The sequence below is a fragment of the Chiloscyllium plagiosum genome, unplaced genomic scaffold (assembly GCF_037043375.1).
Source record: "Chiloscyllium plagiosum isolate Xiang-an unplaced genomic scaffold, Cpla_swu_hap1 HiC_scaffold_33, whole genome shotgun sequence".
NCBI classification, from domain to species: Eukaryota; Metazoa; Chordata; class Chondrichthyes; order Orectolobiformes; family Hemiscylliidae; genus Chiloscyllium; species Chiloscyllium plagiosum.
This window is the reverse complement of record NW_028270171.1, coordinates 25,413,665-25,434,309: the sequence shown is the minus strand read 5'-3', so window position 1 is coordinate 25,434,309 and position 20,645 is coordinate 25,413,665. Positions and strand designations below refer to the sequence as shown.

Sequence of the window (20,645 nt, the reverse complement as noted above, 5' to 3'; positions counted from 1 at the left end):
AGGGGTCTGGTATCTGGATAGATTTGGAGATCTGGATGGTTCATCTATGGGATTTGGCTAGTTTGTGTATAGATCTGAATGGATTTGGACAGATTTGAACAGAAAGGATCCCAGCAGATTTAAACAGACTTGGGTATTAGTGAGTTTAAATAAAACTTGGGTGAGACGTAGAACATCTGTCTAATATAGGTTACTTGCAGTTGGTTAAATCAAAAGTGGGGGAAATTGCTCTTAACATTGCTAAAGAGGATCTGGGTTTCGAAGATACTTCCCAAATTTGCCAACAAAGTTTATAAAGACAGAGAAGGGAGTCACTTTTACAATTAGTAACAGGCTAAAATTGGGTTCAACTTAGGATAATAGGAAAACTGAAATTGTAGCAGAGTTAGGAAAGCATTTAGGTGTATCAGAGAAATAGTCAAGTGGGGTGGAGTTAGAAAGGATTACGTTGCAAAAGATAAGTGGAGTTAAAGAATGAAAGGAAGGCAAGAGAGATTGAATTAAGGTTAGAAGCAGAGGAAAACGAAAAGGAGACGAATGCCCTAGCAGAAGAAGGGGAAAGAATGTTCGAGTTGGAAGAGATGAAGTTGAAACTTGAAGCAAAAAGACTTTAAATGACAAGATAGAAAGGATGATGAGCAAATTTATTGTCACCAACAGCCTGGTTAGGGATATACAAATATGTCCAAACGTTATCAAAATTTGATAAAAGAGACATAGAAGCCTTTTTCATTTCCTTTGTAAAACTGGCTAAACAGCTGGACTGGCTAGAGACTGTGTGGGTTATGTTAATTCAGACCAAGTTGGTAGGCAGGGCTAGTGCAGTGTTTGCAGCACTGTCAGAAGTGCTGTCAAGAGATTATAAAGCTGTTAAACAGGCTATTTGGAGTGGCTATGAATTGGTACCAGAAGTGTATTGATAGTTAAAAATCACACAACACCAGGTTATAGTCCAACAGGTTTATTTGGAAGCACTAGCTTTCAGAGCGCTGCTCCTTCATCAGATGGTTGTGGAGTATAAGATCGTAAGACACAGAACTTATAGCAAATGTTTACTGTGTGTGTAACTGAAATTATATATTGCAAAAGACCTGGATTGTTTGTTAAGTCTCTCATCTTTTAGAATGACCAGGTTGGTTTCAGTTCTTTCATATGTAAATCGCAAAACATTTTTAAAAAGTTACATTCTCAAGTGAACTTTAAAAATTCGTGTCATGTCAGCCCAGATAATGCATTTAAGGTGTAGCTTCCCTGTGTGAGACTGTCTGTGCCACAATGGTCAGACTGAATCTAATCGAAAAAACGGATTTACAGAATCTCACATAGATTCATGTAGTTTTTGAGCAAAGTAAAATGTAATTCTGCACGTACACATTCACCCCACAAACTTATATGTGTATGTGTGCATGTGGGGGGAGAGGGCAGTTACGAGTGCTTGTGAGAGAGTGTGTATATGTATGTGAGTGTGAGTGTAAAGGGGTATAAGTCTATGAGAGGGTGTATGTATGAGTGTGGAAGTGTATGAGAGAGGGTGTGTGTGTGTGTATATATATGTGTTTTTCGTGCAATGAGGTCACCTGTAGTGTGACATGTCACCTGTAGTGTGACATGACCCCAAGGTCCCGGTTGAGACCATCCCCATAGGTACTGAACTTGGCTATCAGCCTCTGCTCGGCCACTTTTCGTTGTTGCCTGTCCCGAAGTCCGTCTTGGAGGATGGTCACCCATATAGATAGTGGTTCAAAAACACAAAAAAGGAACCAGGTCAGACTTATGTTGAATTTTAAAGAATTAAACATAGCAACCTCAATAGATGGGTGAGAGCATTAAAGATAGAAAAGACATATGAGGGTCTTTTCTGGTGAGAGGTTATTCTGCTGGGGGAGTTTAAAAACTCACTTCCAGAAATGATAAGAACTCATATTGAGGAACAGAAAGAAGGACTGCAGACATGGTGGATGAATATGCATTAGTGATAAATTAAAATTTAGCTTCCGACAAAAAATTTCAGTCCATGAGGGATAGAAACTGGGAAAAAAGGGAAATCTTTCAATGAGAAACCAGAAGTAGATCACACTGGGAACAATTTACAGCAGGTGAAAAAAGAAACCCAAGAGGGTGAACAGGATGTGAAAGACTTTAGGTGTTTTCCCTGTAGTAAGATAGGATACACAAAGACACAGTGCTGGTGGTTGAATAAAGCCACGAGGAAAGAGGATGTGGTAAAAGAGGCTAAAGCAGTGGGATTAGTTGAGGTAGTGAAGAAAATCCCAAAAGAAGTCGAGGAGCTGCAGAAAAGTACACAGCCTAGTCATGGGCTGGATAGTAAAATAGCACCCGGTCTTTACGAAGACTTCACTGCTGTGGGTAAGGTTTACTCAGGAAAAACAGGGGGAGAAGGTAAAGAAATTAAAATATTGAGAGATATGGAAGCTAGTCAGTCTGTAATAGTAAGAGATGAAAGTATTTGCACTCCATCTGAAATGTTACATAGGAGTGTGATAATCCGTGAGATAGATGGAGATATATTTAGCATTCTCCTGTGTAAAATCAGGTGGGGAAGGGACAGTGGAAGTGATTGAAAGAGTGTCTATTCCAGGAATATATTTTGTTCTTGGAAATTACATAGCAGGATCAAAGGTAGGAATGATGCCCTTGTAGTGGAGAAGCTGAAGGAAAACCAGAGAACTGAGGAGTTAACAGAAAAATACATCAGAATTTTTCCAGACTGTGTTGAAAGAAGATCCCACATTCCTAAGTTAAAGCAAGAAGGAAAAACAAAAGAGAACGATGAAGGAGTTGTGGTCCAGTTAGCTGACACCCTGTCTGATGAAATGGTAAAGGAAAAACCTGAACAGGTAGAGGATCAGGCAGACATGTTTAGTTCTGAAAAGTTACTGGAGTTACAACAAAAAGATGAGACAATAAAGGATTTATACACCAAAGCCTACTCAGAAAAGGAATTAGAATGTATTCTTGAGTGTTATCTAAAGGATAGAATCCAAATGTGAAAATGGGATCTCAGCAGGTTTGTGCAGAGGAGAAATGGACAGAAATACATCAGATTGTGTTGCTGGTATCATACAGACAGAAAGTATAACACATGAATTACCAGTAGGAGGTCATCCAGGAGTGAGGAAGACTCAGGCTAAGATACAAACGCATTTCTATTAGCCTGGATTGCATGAGGATGTGGTTAAATTTTGCCAGGCATGTTACGTGTCTGGTAATTAGAAAACCTCAGGCGGTAATAAAACAGTACCTTTAGTACCCATTCCTGCATTTCAGGAACCTTTTACAGGGGTCTTAATTGATTGCAGAGGACCCCTACCTAAAACTAGGCAGCACAGCTCAGTGGTTAGCACTGCTGCCTCACAGCAGCAGGGATCTGGGTTTGATTCCAGCCTTAGGTGACTATCTGTGTGGAGTTTGCGCATTCTCTCTGTATCTGCATGGATTTCCTCCCACAATCCAAAGATATATGCAGCACGGAATCTGATCCTTCGGTTCAACCCGTCCATGCCGACCAGATATCCCAACCCGATCTAGTCCCACCTGCCAGCACCCTGCCCCTATCCCTCCAAACCCTTCCTATTCATATACCCATCCAAATGCCTTTTAAATGTTGCAATTATACCAGCCTCCACCACTTCCTCTGGCAGCTCATTCCATATATGTTCCACGCTCTGCGCAAAAAAGTTGCCCTTTAGGTCTCTTTTATATCTATTCCCTCTCACCCTAAACCTATGCCTTCTAGTTCTGGACTCCCCGACCCCAGGGAAAAGACTTTGTCTATTTATCTTATCTATGCCCCTCATAATTTTGTAAACCTCTACAAGTTCACCCCTCAGCCTCCGACGCTCCAGGGAAAACAGCCCCAGCCTGTTCAGCCTCTCCCTATAGCTCAACTCCTCCAACCCTGGCAACATCCTTATAAATCTTTTCTGAACCCGTTCAAGTTTCACAACATCCTTCCGATAGGAAGGAGACCAGAATTGCACACAATATTCCAACAGTGGTCTAACCAATGTCCTGTACAGCTGCAATGACCTCCCAACTCCTGTACTCAACACTCTGACCAATAAAGGAAAGCATACCAAATGCCTTCTTCACTATGCTATCTACCTGCGACTCCACTTTCAAGGAGCTATGAACCTGCACTCCAAGGTCTCTTTGTTCAGCAACACTCCCTAGGACCTTACCATTAAGTGTATAAGTCCTGCTAAGATTTGCTTTTTCAAAATGCAGCACCTCACATTTATCTGAATTAAACTTCATCTGCCACTTCTCAGTTCATTGGCCCATCTGGTCAAGATCCTGTTGTAATCTGAGGTAACCCTCTTCGCTGTCCACTACACCTCCAATTTTGGTGTAATCTGCAAACTTACTAACTGTACCTCTTATGCTCACATCCAAATCATTTATGTAAATGACAAAAAGTAGAGGACCCAGCACTGATCCTTGTGGCACTCCACTGGTCACAGGCCTCCAGTCTGAAAAACAAACCTCCACCACCACCCTCTGTCACCTTTGAGCCAGTTCTGTATCCTAATGGCTAGTTCTCCCTGTATTCCGTGAGATCTAACGTTGCTAATCAGTCTCCCATGGGGAACCTTGTCGAACGCCTTACTGAAGTCCATATAGATCACATCTACCACTCTTCCCTCATCAATCCTCTTTGTTGCTTCTTCAAAAAACTCAATCAAGTTTGTGAGACATGATTTCCCACGCACAAAGCTATGTTGACTCTTAATCAGTCCTTGCCTTTCCAAATATATGTACATCCTGTCCCTCAGGATTCCTTCCAACAACTTGCCCACCACCGACGTCAGGCTCACTGGTCTATTGTTCCCTGGTTTGTCCTTACCACCCTTCTTAAACAGTGGCCAACCTCCAGTCTTCCGGCACCTCACCTGTGACTATCAATGATACAAATATCTCAGCAAGAGGCCCAGCAATCACTTCTCTAGCTTCCCACAGAGGTCTAGGGTACACCTGATCAGGTCCTGGGGATTTATCCACCTTTACCCGTTTCAAGACATCCAGCACTTCCTCCTCTGAAATATGGACATTTTACAACGTGTCACCATCTATTTCCCTACAGTCTATATCTTTCATATCCTTTTCCACAGGAAATATTGATGCAAAATACTCATTTAGTATCTCCCCCATTTTCTGCGGCTGCACACAAAGACCGCCTTGCTGATCTTTGAAGGGCCCTGTTCTCTCCCTCGTTACCCTTTTGTCCTTAATGTATTTGTAAAAACTCTTTGGATTCTCCTTAATTCTATATGCCAAAGCTATCTCATGTCCCCTTTTTGCCCTCCTGATTTCCCTCTTATGTATACTCCTACTTCCTTTATACTCTTCTAAGGATTCACGCGATCGATCCTGTCTATGCCTGACATATGCTTCCTTCTTTTTCTTAACCAAACCTCAATTTCTTTAGTCATCCAGCATTCCCTATACCTGCCAGTCTTTCATTTCACCCTAACAGGAATATACTTTCTCTGGATTCTCGTTATCTCATTTCTGAAGACTTCCCATTTTCCAGCCGTCCCTTTACCTGCGAACATCTGTCCCCAATAAGCTTTCGCAAGTTCTTGCCTAATACTGTCAAAATTGGCCTTTCTCCAATTTAGGACTTCAACTTTTAGATCTGGTCTATCCTTTTCCATCACTATTTTAAACCTAATAGAAAAATGGTTGCTGGCCCCGAAGTGCTCCCCCACTGACACCTCAGTCACCTGCCCTGCCTTATTTCCCAAGAATAGGTCAAGTTTTGCATCTTCTCTGGTATATACATCCACATACTTAATCAGAAAATTTTCTTGTACACACTTAACAAATTTCTCTCTATCTAAATCCTTAACACTATGGCAGTCCCAGTCTATGTTTGGAAAGTTAAAATCCCCTACCATAACCACCCTATTATTTTTACAGATAGCTGAGATCTCCTTACACGTTTGTTTCTCAATTTCCCTCTGATTATTAGGGGGGTCTATAATACAATCCCAATAAGGTGATCATCCCTTTCTTATTTCTCAGTTCCACCCAAATAACTTCCCTGGATGTATTTCCAGGAATATCCTCCCTGAGCACAGTTGTAATGCTATCCCTTATCAAAAATGCCACTCCCCCTCCTCTCTTGCCTCGCTTTCTATCCTTCCTGTAGCATTTGTATCCTGGAACATTAAGCTGCCAGTCCTGCCCATCCCTGAGCCATGTTTCTGTATTTGCTATGATATCCTAGTCCCATGTTCCTAACCATGCCCCGAGTTCGTCTGCCTTCCCTGTTAGGCCCCTTGCACTGAAATAAATGCAGTTTAATTTATCAGTCCTACCTTGTCCCTGCCTGCCCTGACTGTTTGACTCGCTTCTGTTCTCAACTGTACCAGTTTCAGATTAATCTCTTTCCTCACTATCTCCCTGGGTCTCACCCCTCCCACCTTACTAGTTTAAATCCTCTAGCGGTATATTAGTCCCCTTCAAATTTAGATGCAATCCGTCCTTCTTGTACAGGTCACTTCTACCCCAAAAGAGATTCCAATGATCCAAAAATGTGAATCCTTCTCCCATACACCAGCTCCTCAGCCAGGGATTGCACCAAATGAATTGACCAAATTCAGTCCATTTGAATTAGCTTTTGGGCATGGTGAGATGACCACAGGAATTAATTAAGGTAAAATTGGTAATTCAGAATTCAGAGACTTATTGGATTATGTGTCAAATTTTAGGGAACGGTTAAATAGAGTGGGGAAGTTGGCTAGACAGCACCTAAAAATATCACAGCATATGATGAAACAGGAAGCAGACAAGAAATCAAAAACTCGCAATTGTGCTGTAACGCATTAGTGCTGTTACCAGTGGTAGGAGATCCCCTCAAAGCAAGGTTCAGTGGTCCCTATCAGATTGAGAAGTTAAGTCAGGTAAATTACCTGGTAAAGCTGCCAGATAAGAAAATAATTTATCGAGCATGTCATGTGAACTTGCTGAAGCAATATTATAACAGAGAAAGGAATTGGAGAAGCAGGAATTGGCACAAAGCTGGTCCTTTTTGCTAAAAGCTGTTGCTTTTCTCAAGGATACTGTGTTCTTGGTTTTTTTTCAGAGGGGTCAGAAACAGGCAGGGCCTATTCTAGTTGAAAAGCCAGTGGAGACTCAAGCAACTGAAGAAATGCAGGGCGTTTGTCCAGGGATCTTCCCAGATTGAGTGGTCACAAGATCACAGAGGCACAAGTTGAAGCAGGACAATTCAAAAGGCATAGATAAGGAAGCTGAAATAGCTTTATCAGAGATTTCTTTTGATCAGATAAGTGGGATAGAACAGGACAAATAGGTAAACATGCAAGTATCTTTAGCTCTGCTAAGCTTATTGAGCTACAGCACAAAGATGAGAACTTAAAACAGTTGTATCAAAAGATATATACAGAGACAGAGAGTGAATGCATCCTTGCCTGTTATTATTTAATAAAGGATGTCTTAATGAGGAAATGGAGACCATCATACATACAAGCAGGTGAGAAATGGGTAGAAGTTTATCAGATTGTTTTGCCAGTAGGATATAGAAAGGAGGTGCTGTGAGTGGTGCATGAGCTACCACTTAGAGGTCATTTAGGGGTGAGGAAAACACAGGCTAAAATATAAAAACATTTTTCCTGGCCTGGACTAGACAAGGATATAGTGGAATTTTGCCAGACTTGTCATACATGTCAGCTAATCGGAAAACCACAGGCAGTAATAAAACCTGCACCTTTAATACCTATTCCAGCATTTGAGGAACCTTTCACAAGAGTCTTGATTGATTGCGTAGGTCCTCTACCTCAAACAAGAAGTGGGAATAAGTGTTTATTAACAATAATGAATGTATCGACTAGATTTCCAGAGGCAATCCCATTATGCAATATTACAGCTAACTCGATATGGACTACCAATAGAGATCCAGTCAGATCAAGGATCAAACTTCACATTGAAGCTATTCAAGGAGGTTATGGATAACTTGGGAATAAAACAATTCAAATCTACTGCGTACCATCCAGAATCGCAAGGAGCTCTACAGAGAAGGCATCAAACAGTAAAGACCAGGTTGAAAGCTTCTGGTCAGGATTATCCAGATGATTGGGACAAGGGAGTTCTGTTTGTACTTTATATGATCAGAGATGCACCAAAAGAATCGACCAAATTCAGTCCATTTTAATAAATTTTTGGACGTGAAGTAGGAGGATTATTAAAATTGATTAAGGAGAAATTAATAAATCAGAATTCAGAAACCACCCATTTGCACTATGTGTCAAATTTTAGAGAACGATTAAATAGAGCTGAAGAGTTGGAGAGGCAGCATTTAAAAGTATCACAGCATACAATGAAACAGGAAGCAGATAAGAAATCACAAATTCACAATTTTGCAATTGGGGATAAGGTATGGGTCTTACTTCCAGTAATACGTGAACCTTTAAAAGCAAGGTTTAGTGGACTATATCAAATCAAGAAGAAATTGAGTGAGGTGAACTACCTGATAAGGACTCCAGACAGGAAGAAATCATGCAGGTGTGTCCTGTGAATATGCTGAAAAGGTATCTTGACAGGGGAGAAAAGCAAGGAGAGGTGTTACATGATTATAGAATAGAAGGAAGTACTGAGTTCAGAGGATTCTGAATTGGACATTCCTCAAATCAAATTGGACAATGAAGAAGTTAACAAAAATTGGGATAAATTATTGAGTTACCTTCCACAAGAAAATTGAAATGACCTGAAAGAGTTATTATTATCACATTGGGAGATATGCAGAAGTAAACTGGGAATTACTAATCTAATTGTGATACTGTTCTGATTAAGCAATCTCCTTATAGGCATAACCCTCTAAAGTTGGCACAGGTTCAGAAGGAGGTAGAACTGCATGCTCCAAGATTGGCATATCCGAAGTGAGTTACAGTGACTGGAGCTCACCCATAGTCATGGTGCCAAAGCCAGATGGTACCCAACAGTTATGTGTGGACTATCACAAAGTCAAGGCCGTTACAATGACTGACACATATTCAATTCCACAGTTGGAATTTCTAAATTGGACTTGCTGAGAGGCTACTGGCAAGTATCTCTGTCAAAAAAGAGCAAAGGTAATTTCGGCTTTCGTAATGTCAAATGGACTATTTTAGTCTAAAGTCATGCCATTTGGTATGAAAAACCCTCCAGCCACATTTCAGAGACTGACTACAGTCATTGTCAGGTTACTCAACATTGATGACTTGGTGAATTTTAGTCAGTCACGGAAGAAACATTTGCAGCATTTATCTGACTTGATCGATCAACTTCGGAAGGCAGGCTTGGAGGTGAGCCTAGCTAAAACTGAATTTGCCAAAGTCACCTTCCTGAGCCATATTATTGGACACCGACAAAGACTCCATTGGATGCAAAAACGAAAGTAATTGGGGAATTTCCCACACCGTCGACGAAAAGAGCAGTTCCTGGGATTGAGTGGATTTTACCAAACGCTTGTTCCGAATTTTAGCAGTTTGGCTGCTCCACTCAACGAATTGTTAAAAAAGGGCAAGAAGTTTCAGTACACAGTGCACTGTCAAAAGGCATTTGACATCCTGTTGAAGGGCTTTTGCCCGAAACGTCAATTTTCCTGCTCCTCGGATGCTGCCTGCCCTGCTGTGCTTCTCCAGCACCACTCTCATCTAAACTCTGGTTTCCAGTATCTGCAGTCCTCACTTTTGTCTAGCCTAAAAACTGTGTTAACCACTGCCCAAGAATTAGCCACAGCTGATTATACAAAGCCTTTCAATGTGGCTATCGATGCCAGAGATGTGGCTGGGTTGGTGCGGTGCTCCCGCTGGAGGATGACAAGGGAATAGAAAGACCCATCGGGTATTTTTCCAGGAAGTTGAACATTCATCAACAGAAATATTCAACGGTGGACAAAGAGACTTTTAGCTTGGTGTTGGCATTACAACATTTCAATGTTTAAATTACTAGCGATGCATCTGAGTCAATCTTATACACTGATCATAACCCATTGACATTTGTGGACAAATTTACGAACAAAAATGCCAGACTGTTTAGATGGAGCTTGTTATTGCAACCATTCTATTTGACATTTGTGCATGTGGCAGGTTGCGAAAACGTGATTGCTGATGCATTTTCGAGATTCGAATGAGATACGGAAGCGTTCGATGGCCTGAGTTTGCATGTGGTTGTGCATGTTTGAACATGTATAGTTAGTATAGTGTATGTGTGTGTTTTAGACTACCAAGGGTTTTAAAAATGAAGTCATCTTTTGACATTGATGGTTCATTTTTTTAAGGGGGGGGAAGGTGTCAAAAAGCTGGTCCTTTTTTGTAAAAGCTGTTCCTTTTCTCAAGGATACTGAGTCCTTAGTTTTTTTCAGAAGGGTCATAAACAGGCCAGGCTCCGAAAGGGCTGGATTTGGCTTTTTGTTTACACGTGAACAGATGTAAGGGCAAAGTTTTTATGTTTTTAGAAGTAATCTGTAGAAGTCAAGGGGCCGTGGCCAGCTCTCTAACTGAGCAGTTCAGTCCAGAACGAGTTTGGGAGTTTAGCAGTGGACTGTGTGAAGAAAGGTTGCTAAAGTCTCTCTTCTTCTGCCCTTCTAACTTCGACCTATAAGCCTTTGTTTAATTTTTACTGTGTTTAAGGAGTTTTTTTATTGGGACTGTTGTGTATATTCGGAAGAGCATAATTAAGTCCAGTTTGGATAGACTGAGTTCTGTAAGGATTCTTTATTCTGTTCTTTGTATTTCATTGCGTAATTTTGTGAATAAACTTTTGTCTGTTTTAAGACCTGGTCGTCAACCTAGCTAACTTACTCTGGGTAACGTTCACTTTACACTTATCGAAACAAATTGCAAAGTTAAGGTTTGGGCTGCCTGCTGAAGAATGTTTTGAGTGGTCTGGCCTAGTCCATAACAGTATTAGTTACTGCCCCTCAAAATGAGGAATCAAATCCAGAAGATTTGGATTTTGATGTGCCTCAAAATAAACTGACGAATGACGAAGTCCTCAAGGAATGGAATAGGGTAGTGAGCCATCTGTTCCAGGAATATGGAACTGAATTGTAATGTTTGTTGCAGCACTATGACGAAAAATGCAGGAATAGAATAGGGACGACTAATATTATAGTGCAAGAGGGTGATGTAGGGAATGCTGTTCCGATAAAACAACACCCCTACAGGCTTAATCCTCTAAAAGCAGCACAGGTGCAGAAGGAAGTGCTCCAAGAAGACATCAAGCTAAGTCAGAGTGAGTGGAGTTCGGCAGTTGTTTGGTTCCAAAGTCAGATGGTACTCAACAATTCCGTGAGGATTATCGGAAGGTCAACGCCATAACTAAATCAGACTCATACCCAAATCCACAGCTGGAGGACTGTGTAGAAAAAGTTGGACAAACCACTGACATCTCAAAGTTGGACTTACTGTCTGATTACTGGCAAGCACCACTGTTGGAGAGAGTAATAGAAGGTTCCGCGTTTGTAACTCCAAATGTGCTGTATCAATTTAAAATAATATCCTTTGGAATGAAGAACGCACCAGCCATATTTCAATGCCTTGGGGACAGCTATTTGAAGGGAAGGCCACATTTGATATGTGGGAGGCTTGCAATCATAGGTTCAAGATAGTGCAGGATTGGCATGTCCCTTTGAAAACAAGGGATAGGAAAGGCGAGATTGGTGAACTGTGGATGATAGCAGAAATTGCGCAACTAGCCAAGAGGAAAAGGGAAGCGTACATAAAGTCCAGGCAGCTAAGAACAGAACAGGCTTTGGAGGAATATCGGGACAGTAGGACTAATCTTATACGAGGAATCAAGCAGGCTGAACGGGGTCATGAAGTAACTGTAGCAAGCAGAATTAAGGAGAATCCCAAGACCTTTCATTCATAAATAAGAGGCAAGAGGATAACTAGAGAAAGGGTTGGTCCACTAAAGGACAAGGAAGGAAGCTTGTGTGTTGAACCTGAGGAAATGGGTGAGATTCTCAATGATTACTTTGCATCAATGTTCACTGAGGAGAGGGACATGTTGAATGCTGAGATTAGAGATAGAAGTTTGATTACTCTGGATCACATTGACATAAGGAGGGAGGATGTGTTGGTAGGCTAAAGGATATTAAGGTGGACAAATCCCCAGGATGGATGGGATCTATCCCAGGTTGCTGAGGGACGCCAGAGAGGAAATAGCAGGGGCCCCGACAGATATCTTTATAGCATCCTTAAACACAGGTGAAGTGCCAGAGGACCGGAGAGTTGTTAATGTTGTCCCCCTGTTCAAGAAGGTAATAGGGATATTCCAGGTAACTAAGACCAGTGAGCCTGACGTTTGGTGGTGGGAAAGTTGCTGGAGAAGGTACTGAGGGATAAAATCTATTTATATTTGGAAAAGAATGGGCTTATCAGTGATAGGCAACATGGTTTTGTGCAGGGGAGATTGTGCCTTACCAACCTAATAGAGTTCTTTGAGGAAGTGGCCAAGTTGATAGATGAAGGAAGAGCTACAGATGTCATATACACTGACTTTACTAAAGCCATGGTAAACTAATGGATTAAGTGAAGTCACATGGTGGGTAGGGTGTTCTAGCTAGGTGGATAAAGAACTGGTTGAGCAACAGGAGACAGAGGATAGTAGTTGTATGGAGTTTCTCGAAATGGAGAAAGGTGACCAGTGGTGTTCCACAGGGATCAGTGCTGGGGCCATTGTTGTTTGTGATATTCATAAATGATCTGGGAGAGGGCACTGGTGATCTGATCAGTAATTTGTAGATGACAAGAAGAATGGAGGAATAGCAGAAAGTATAGGGGACTGTCAAAGAACACAGGAGAACATAGATAGACTGGAGAGTTGGGTGGAGAAGTGGCAGATAGAGTTTAATCTGGGTAAATGTGAGGTGATGCATTTTGGAAGGTCTAATTCTAGAGTGAACAGAAGAGCCTTGGGAGAAGTTGATGAACAGAGAGATCTGGGAGTTCAGGTCCATTGTAACCTGAAGGTGGCTCCACAGGTGGATAGAGTGGTCAAGAAGGCATATGGTCTGCTTGCCTTCATCAGACAGGGTATTAGTATAAGAGCCAGCAGGTCATGTTAAAATTGTACAAGATTTTGGTTCGGCCACATTTAGAATACTGTGTAGAGTTCTGGTCGCCACATTACCAAAAGAATGTGGGCGCTTTGGAGAGGTTGCAGAGAAGGATTACGAGGATGTTGCCTGGTATGTGGTAGCTATGAAGAGAGGTTGAGTAGGTTAGAATTGCTTTCATTGGAAAAAAGGAGATTGAGGGGGGACCTGATTGAGGTCTACAAAATCATGAAGGATACAGACAGGGTGGATAGTGATAAGCTTTTTCCCAGGATGAGGGATTCAACAATGAGAGGTCGTGCGTTCAAGATGAAAGGAGAAAAGTTTAAAGGGGATACACGCGGAATGTACTTTACACAGACGGTGGTAGATGTCGAGAAGGCGTTGCCAGCAGAGGTAGTAGAGGCAGGCATGGTAGATTCATTTAAGGTGCATCTGGAGAGATGTGTGAGTAGGTGGGAGCTGAGGGACACAGATGCTTAGGAATTTGGCGATAGGTTTAGACAGTGGATTTGGATCGACACAGGCTTGAAAGGCTGAAGGGCCTGTTCCTGAGCTGTAAATTTTCTTTGTTCTTTGACAAAAAACCCAGAACCTCGGTGCCGTCAATTGAGAACTTAATTCTCACTTGAAAACTAAATTAGTGAATTCACCAGAACTCAATACTCTCTCACACAATGACATCCATTGCCTTCATTAGTTAAGAACCCTAAAACCTTTTTTTAAAGAAAGTAGCATATGCTGCCATCACTTCAAGTATTGCAAGTCAACAGATCTAAATGATCCCTCAACCAACAGAACAGATCTAAGTTCTGCAATCCTCCACATCCAGTTGTGAATAGTGGTGGACAATACCCTACTCACTGGTGCAGGAGGTTTCACAAATATCCCCATCCTCAATGATGGGAGAGCCCGGCACATCAGTAGAAAACATAAGGTTGAAGCACTCGCAGTAATCTTCAGCCAAAGCTGTCGATCCATCTCAACCTTCTCCATAAGACACCAGCGTCACAGATGCCAGTCTTTAGCATGTTCAATTCACTTCATATGATATCAAGAAGCCGTTAAGGGAAGTGCATACTCCAAAAGCTAAGGGCTCTTAACCACACACTGGCAATAGTACTGAAGACCTGTGCTCCAGATCATGCCTCACCTTTAGCCACGCTGGTCTGGTGTAGCTACAACACTAGTATCTCATGGACAATGTGGAAAATTGCCCGGGTCTGTCCTGTACACAAGAAGCAGGGCAAATCTAACCCAGCTAACTACCACCCTACCAGTCAACTCTTGATTTTCAGTAATGTGAGAAAAGGTCATCAGTGCCAGCATCAGCAATAACCTGCTCACCGATGCCCAGTTTCTGTTCCACCAAGGCCATTCACTTCCTGAGCTCATTCAGCCCTGGTTCAAACATGGACAAAATAACCAATTCCAGCCCTTGATGTCAAAGTGTCCTGGACCCAACCATCTTCAGCAGCTCATCAATGACCTTCCCTCCATCATAAGAAATGAGGGTGTTTGATGATTACACAATGTTCGGCACCATTTGTGACTTCTCAGATATTAAAACAGTCCATGTTCAAAACTAACAAGACCTGGACAATATCTCAACTTGGGCTGACAAGTGGCAAGTAACATTCATGCCACAAAACGACAATCTTCAATAACAGACAATCTAACATCGCGCGTTGACATTTGATGGAATTAACATTAAGGAATCATCTATTATCAACATTGAACAGAAACTGAACTGTACAAGCCATAAATAAAGTGGCTACAAGAACAGGTTAGAGGCTTGGAATACTGCAGCAAACAACTCACCTTCTGTCCACCATCTGCAAGGCGCAAATCAGGATGTGACAGAATACTCCCTACATGCCCTGTTACTCAATCAAAATCCTGGAATCCCCTCCCTAATAGTATTGTGGGTCTACCTGCAGCACATGGACTACAGTAGTTCAAGAAGGCAGCACACCACCATATTCTCAAGAGCAACTAGGGATGGGCAATAAATGCTTCCCACAAGTGAATATTTTAAAAAATCAATTCAAATCCTGGGATAACTTTGTTTTCCCCTACAGTGCTCCACTCCCAACACTTGGCTGCCTGCTTCCAAAATCTCACTCTCACGCAATACTTGCTCTCCAGCTGTTTATCATTCCTGCAAGTGAGGGAGCAGGCAAATGAGTGGGAGAGGGGCAATGAAGGTCAGGAACAGAGTAACAATGCAGGTTTTGAGCAGAATGGTGTGTGGAATGCTGAGCTGGGATGGCAAACGGGGCCAGCAACCGGGAAATTTGGACAGCGAGCAAGCAGGAGCTCCAAGCAATGCTGGTGAGCAGAGACCAGAAGTATTTATGGAAATTATTAAGTGTGGTGCAAGCGTTTCTCAGGTGTACAGTTGTTAACGGTACATACAGACAGTGCGGGCACTGAATTTTGGTTCCAGCTCCCCAGTGAAAATGCCAACTGAATCAACTTCCTGTTCCAATATGATTGTAGGTGATACATAGTTTAAGAAAAGGGATTTTTCAGAACAGTTTGGAAATTATTTTCACCTGAATGGACACAAGAACCTGGAATTCATTACCGCTGGTGAGTAAAGCCATCCCAACAGGACCATTACAAAGAGCAATGAAGTGTAGGAAATGTGAATAAATCAAAAGATCCCAATATGGTGTCAGCCACAGTCAGGAATGATGGATCAACTACCTTCCTGTCAGTGCACTTCTCTCAACAGACCTGAATAAATAACCATGTACGTCGGTTGCCAAAGGAGATTCATGTAGAACGCGACATATGTTGCAGGAAATGAAGGGGTTATGTTAGATAAGGGTTAAAACTTTGGCCTCAACTGAGACCTTGAGTTCATGTTGCACTACAGGTGACCCCACTATACACTCTCTCACACTTTGCTCAAAACATGCACACAATCTGCAGGCAATTAATACATGTAATATTTTGTAAATTCCACTTTGGAAATAGAACTAGTCTGACTTAAGATTGGGATACAGACTCTGACCTCACACTTTTAATGCATTGTCTGAGCTGAGGTGTCACCTTTTGTTATAAAACCTTAAGTTATCTCGAGAAGGTGACTTAAAAGAAGTTCTGGGATTTACATATTTATGAACCAAAACTTGCATTCTAAATGACGAAAGACTTAACAATCCAGGTTTGTTCAATATATCACTATATGACAATGTAATCTTTTGCTATAAATTCTGTGTCTTATGATCTCATACTCCACAACCAGCTGATGAAGGAGCAGTGCTCTAGAAGCTAGTGTTTCCAAATAAATCTGTTGGACTATAACCTGGTGTTGTGTGATTTTTTTTGTCTTTAGCCATATAGTCAGTGATAAGCAAGCTATCAAAGTATGTGGGAACAAAGAAGGCATCCAAACCGTCACAAATTAGTAGCTAGAAATCTTTTTATCAAAGGCCTTGGGTGAAGAACAGACAATGCCTACAAAGACTGTGGGAAACAAACATAATATGGTATACCCAGGTTGACCCCCTTCAACAAGAATGAAAGAAAACTTGAGCATTAGTCTCTGTTCTCAGCTCAATGTATTACCTCTGCTGCCTTGCCATTGTAGAGTCGGAAGTGATTGCAGGCCTTCAGGTTCAGTGCGATTGTGCTGTCAGGGTAATGCTGCAGATAGACTGCCAGAACTTCCTGGGAAACATCATAGTAATCCAGTTTGTAGTAGCAGAGTGCTACATAAACATTTAAGGCCATGAACTCCCTAGCAAAACATAAAGGCAAAAGTTAGCAAGCTTGAAGAGCTATATTCTGCAGTAGCAAGGAGTGTCTTTGAGATGAGACATTGAGCTGAAAAATGTGTTGCTGGAAAAGCGCAGCAGGTCAGGCAGCATCCAAGGAGCAGGAGAATCGATGTTTCGGACATAAGCCCTTCTTCAGGATTCCTGAAGAAGGGCTTATGCCCGAAATGTCGATTCTCCATCCTTGGATGCTGCCCGACCTGCTGTGCTTTTCCAGCAACATATTTTTCAGCTCTGACCTCCAGCATCTGCAGTCCTCACTTTCTCCTAGATGAGACATTGAACCAAGGCTGCAGCTATCTATTCAGGTGGATGTAAAACAGCTCTTGGCACTATTTAGAAGAAAAGCATTAGAGATCTCCCTTGTGCTTTAGCTAATTTATCCCTCAGTTGAAACTTTATTGCTGGAACAGCACAGCAGGTCAGGCAGCATCCAGGGAACAGGAGATTCGACGTTTCGGGCACAGGCCCTTCTTCAGGAAGGGCCTGTGCCCGAAACGTCGAATCTCCTGTTCCCTGGATGCTGCCTGACCTGCTGTGCTGTTCCAGCAATAAAGTTTCAACTTTGATCTCCAGCATCTGCAGACCTCACTTTCTCCTCTAATTTATCCCTCAACCCATTTCAGAAAAACAGATTACCAACTGATACAACCCGGAGCTGAACCCCTCCGTTTATTAAACCAAACACCCAGAAAAGCTGGCCTCACCTCGTAATCTGTTAAAATATGTGCGACAGAGAACTCCCAAATTCCACTAATTAAAGAAAATAATATCAATTTATTTTTTAACTCTAAAAGTGAACAAAATTGCCCATAGTGTCAGGTGTATTAGTTAGGGGTAAATATAGGATAGGGGAATGGGTCTGGGTGGGTTACTCTTCGGAGGGTCTTGTTGGGCCAAAGGGCCTGTTTCCATAATGTAGGGAATCTAATGTAATCTAAAATTAAACAACTATCCACAACTGTCAAACCTCCTTTCTCTTAACTGCTTACTAACTGCGTCCAATTCTATAACAATATACTGTTCCAGTAAGACACTTATTAAAATTACATCAACTTAATTTCAAAACCACACAGCCGCTGCTTTCTGAGTATTTCTTCTCCTGGCTGAGGATCTCCCCGAGTTGACTTCTGTTTTTACTGCAAGTATGTTTCCTATGGAAATGTACCTTTTGATAGAGAGTGTTTCCTAATTTCTTGGAGAGCAAGATGTTAGCTCTCCATGTATTTCTGTCTTGATGGCAGTTGCTCTCTGACCAATTTTCAAAAGGTTCACATTTTATGCCCCCTCCCCACATCGGATTGTCTCATTGGTACGATGTTGGCAAAACAATAAGTTCAAATCCTGGGGCATATTTTAAACTAATTGGTTAAATTCATATTGTTATCAAAACAATAACCAAAACTCAGGTCTCCATTTCACAGCCAAATGTTACATATTTTCAATTTTCCAGTACACTCTGGGACTGCCATCCAGTCATATACACAGGTGCTTGTAATCTCTTAGCTCAGAACAGCATTCACATCTTCAACTTCATAACACTATTCATTATGACACTACTGCTTGCAGGGATTTTGCTGTTTGTATACTGGCAGCCACGTTTTCTACATTACAGAAGTGACTATACTACTACAATAGTTGTAAAGTGCTTTGGAATGTCTAGTGGTCATGAAAAGCGCCATGTAATTACCAATCTTTTTCCTCTTTTATTCTTTCAGAGATTTTATTATCTCTTCAACTAGATTTAAGAATAGAATCTCATATTTTGTTTCTAATTCAATGTGTCTCTAAGATTAGACTGTACATATTACCTCCTCATATCTTGAGTTTATTTGCGAACAAAATCCTTGTAATCCACAGTTTATTCACAGTGACTATATCACGGCCTTTACAAAAGTTTGCCTGATTGCTGGTGACACATCTACTAGCTGAAGCGTCTCCAGCTGTGACTCATTCAAATCTTATTTTGGTCTGTCCCCTTACTTCCTTTACACTTTCTGCTCCTTTAAACATCTCAACTTGTTCTACTCCTCTCATTTAGAATCCAGGCACCCAGGTTTGAAGTGTATCATGCTAATTTTTTTTTCTCCACCGAGCTATCTTCATAGCTTTCCTGCTACAGCCTTCACACCGAGAGGCTTCTGATTCTCAATGATTTTATATCTCATCTCAATTCATCATGTTCTGTTCCTCTCAGAGATCAATTTTTTCTCATCAAATCCTCTATACAAACTTATCAACCCATATAAACTTCTCAACCTAAATCAATGGCCACCCAGTTGACACTGCCATGGCCTTGGCCTTGCTACCTCATTAGTATCTGACCTAACATTTATGATGTAATGAAGACTGCATATTTCCACCTTCCCAAACTCTCATCCATGACTTTGTTACATCCAGTTTTGAATATTTTGATGAAATGCTGACCAATCTCTCTCCATTAACTTGACATCATCCAAAATATGCATAATAAATGTGATAATTTCTAGGTATTAGTGACATCTAAGGATGTGGGTATTTTGCGAAGAAAATAGCATCTATAATTCGATATTTATCTAATTACCTATAAGAGAATAAGTTTTCATTTTGCTTCCAGTACCATCTCTGAAGGGCTTGTGTCCCTTTACATAAAAAAAACTCCTCTGATCGGGAAAATTGCATCAAGGTAGAAGATCAGTCAGGATCTAGATGAATGGTGCAGCAGACTCAAAACGTTGAATGGCCTAATTCTGCTATTCTGACCTTTGGTCATGGGTTCTTCTTAACTAGGTTTTGAACTTGATTGAAGATCTTGAGTTATCACTAATTCAAGACCTACTTCTACCAGGCTTGTTTGCAATTAAAAAGACGAATGGCTTTTTCTGAACTTTCAGTTCCGCACAGTGAGATGCCTCCCCTCCATTTCATTTTCACTTTTTAAGGAAGTGACTCAGAAGTTCAATTACTCCTCCCAATTCACTAACCCATATGTCTCCCACTTGCTGCGCTGATGGGACAAGCAATTTCCATGTATCAGTGCTTCAATTACTTAGGGAGGCTCTCAGGATGTTGTTGCAGCATTTTCTCTACTCTCCGAATGATCATTTACCATTACGGAGCTTGGAATACTGCACATGTCATGCAGACAATGTGGCCAATCTATTGCATCTATTTTTGTGTAATCAATGCCTTGATACTGGGTATGTTGGTCTGTGAGAGGACATTCTCACTGGTACATTTATCCTGTCAGTGGCTGTGTAGCATTTTGCAAAGGCAGTGCTGGTGATAACGCTCTAGGAGTTTGAGGTGTTTGCTGTTTCATAATGCATACACAAGGGTGGAGATCACAGATGCCCTTTGGATTAGCTTTGTGCTGGCTTTAAGGCTTAGACTTCGGACAATCTGTTCCGCAGGTGTTTGCACTGACACACTGGATTCAATATTGGATTCCTGATGAAGGACTTATGCCCAAAACGTCGAGTCTCCTACTCTTTGAATGCTGCCTGAAACAGCAAACAATGTTCAATCACATTGATCTTATGGACCACATGGGGGGGAAAATGGTGGCATAGCCGTAATGCGGGCAGTAAACCATAATCCCAGGCAAGTGTTCATGGGATGTGGGCTCAAATCTCAACATGGTTGATGATGAAATTTGATATAAGTTTTAAAAATGGGAGTTAAAAACGATCCTAATGGTAACCATATAACCACTGGTGATTATCATTAAAAAGCCATCTCATTCACTCATGTCATGTAAGAAAGAAAATCTGCCAGTCTTAACTGGTCTG

At 41.5% G+C, this 20,645-nt stretch overlaps 1 protein-coding gene across 3 annotated transcripts in view; it reads right to left on the bottom strand.

Moving 5' to 3' along the window:
- ift56 (intraflagellar transport 56) overlaps positions 1–20,645 on the bottom strand; it is a 90,832-nt gene that overhangs the window by 56,148 nt on the left and 14,039 nt on the right. For all 3 annotated transcript variants that reach the window (XM_043679964.2, XM_087978381.1, XM_043679965.2), the window contains exon 7: positions 16,667–16,838. In XM_043679964.2, the coding sequence (XP_043535899.1) occupies positions 16,667–16,838 (172 nt within the window). The remainder of the gene's footprint in view (positions 1–16,666; positions 16,839–20,645) is intronic.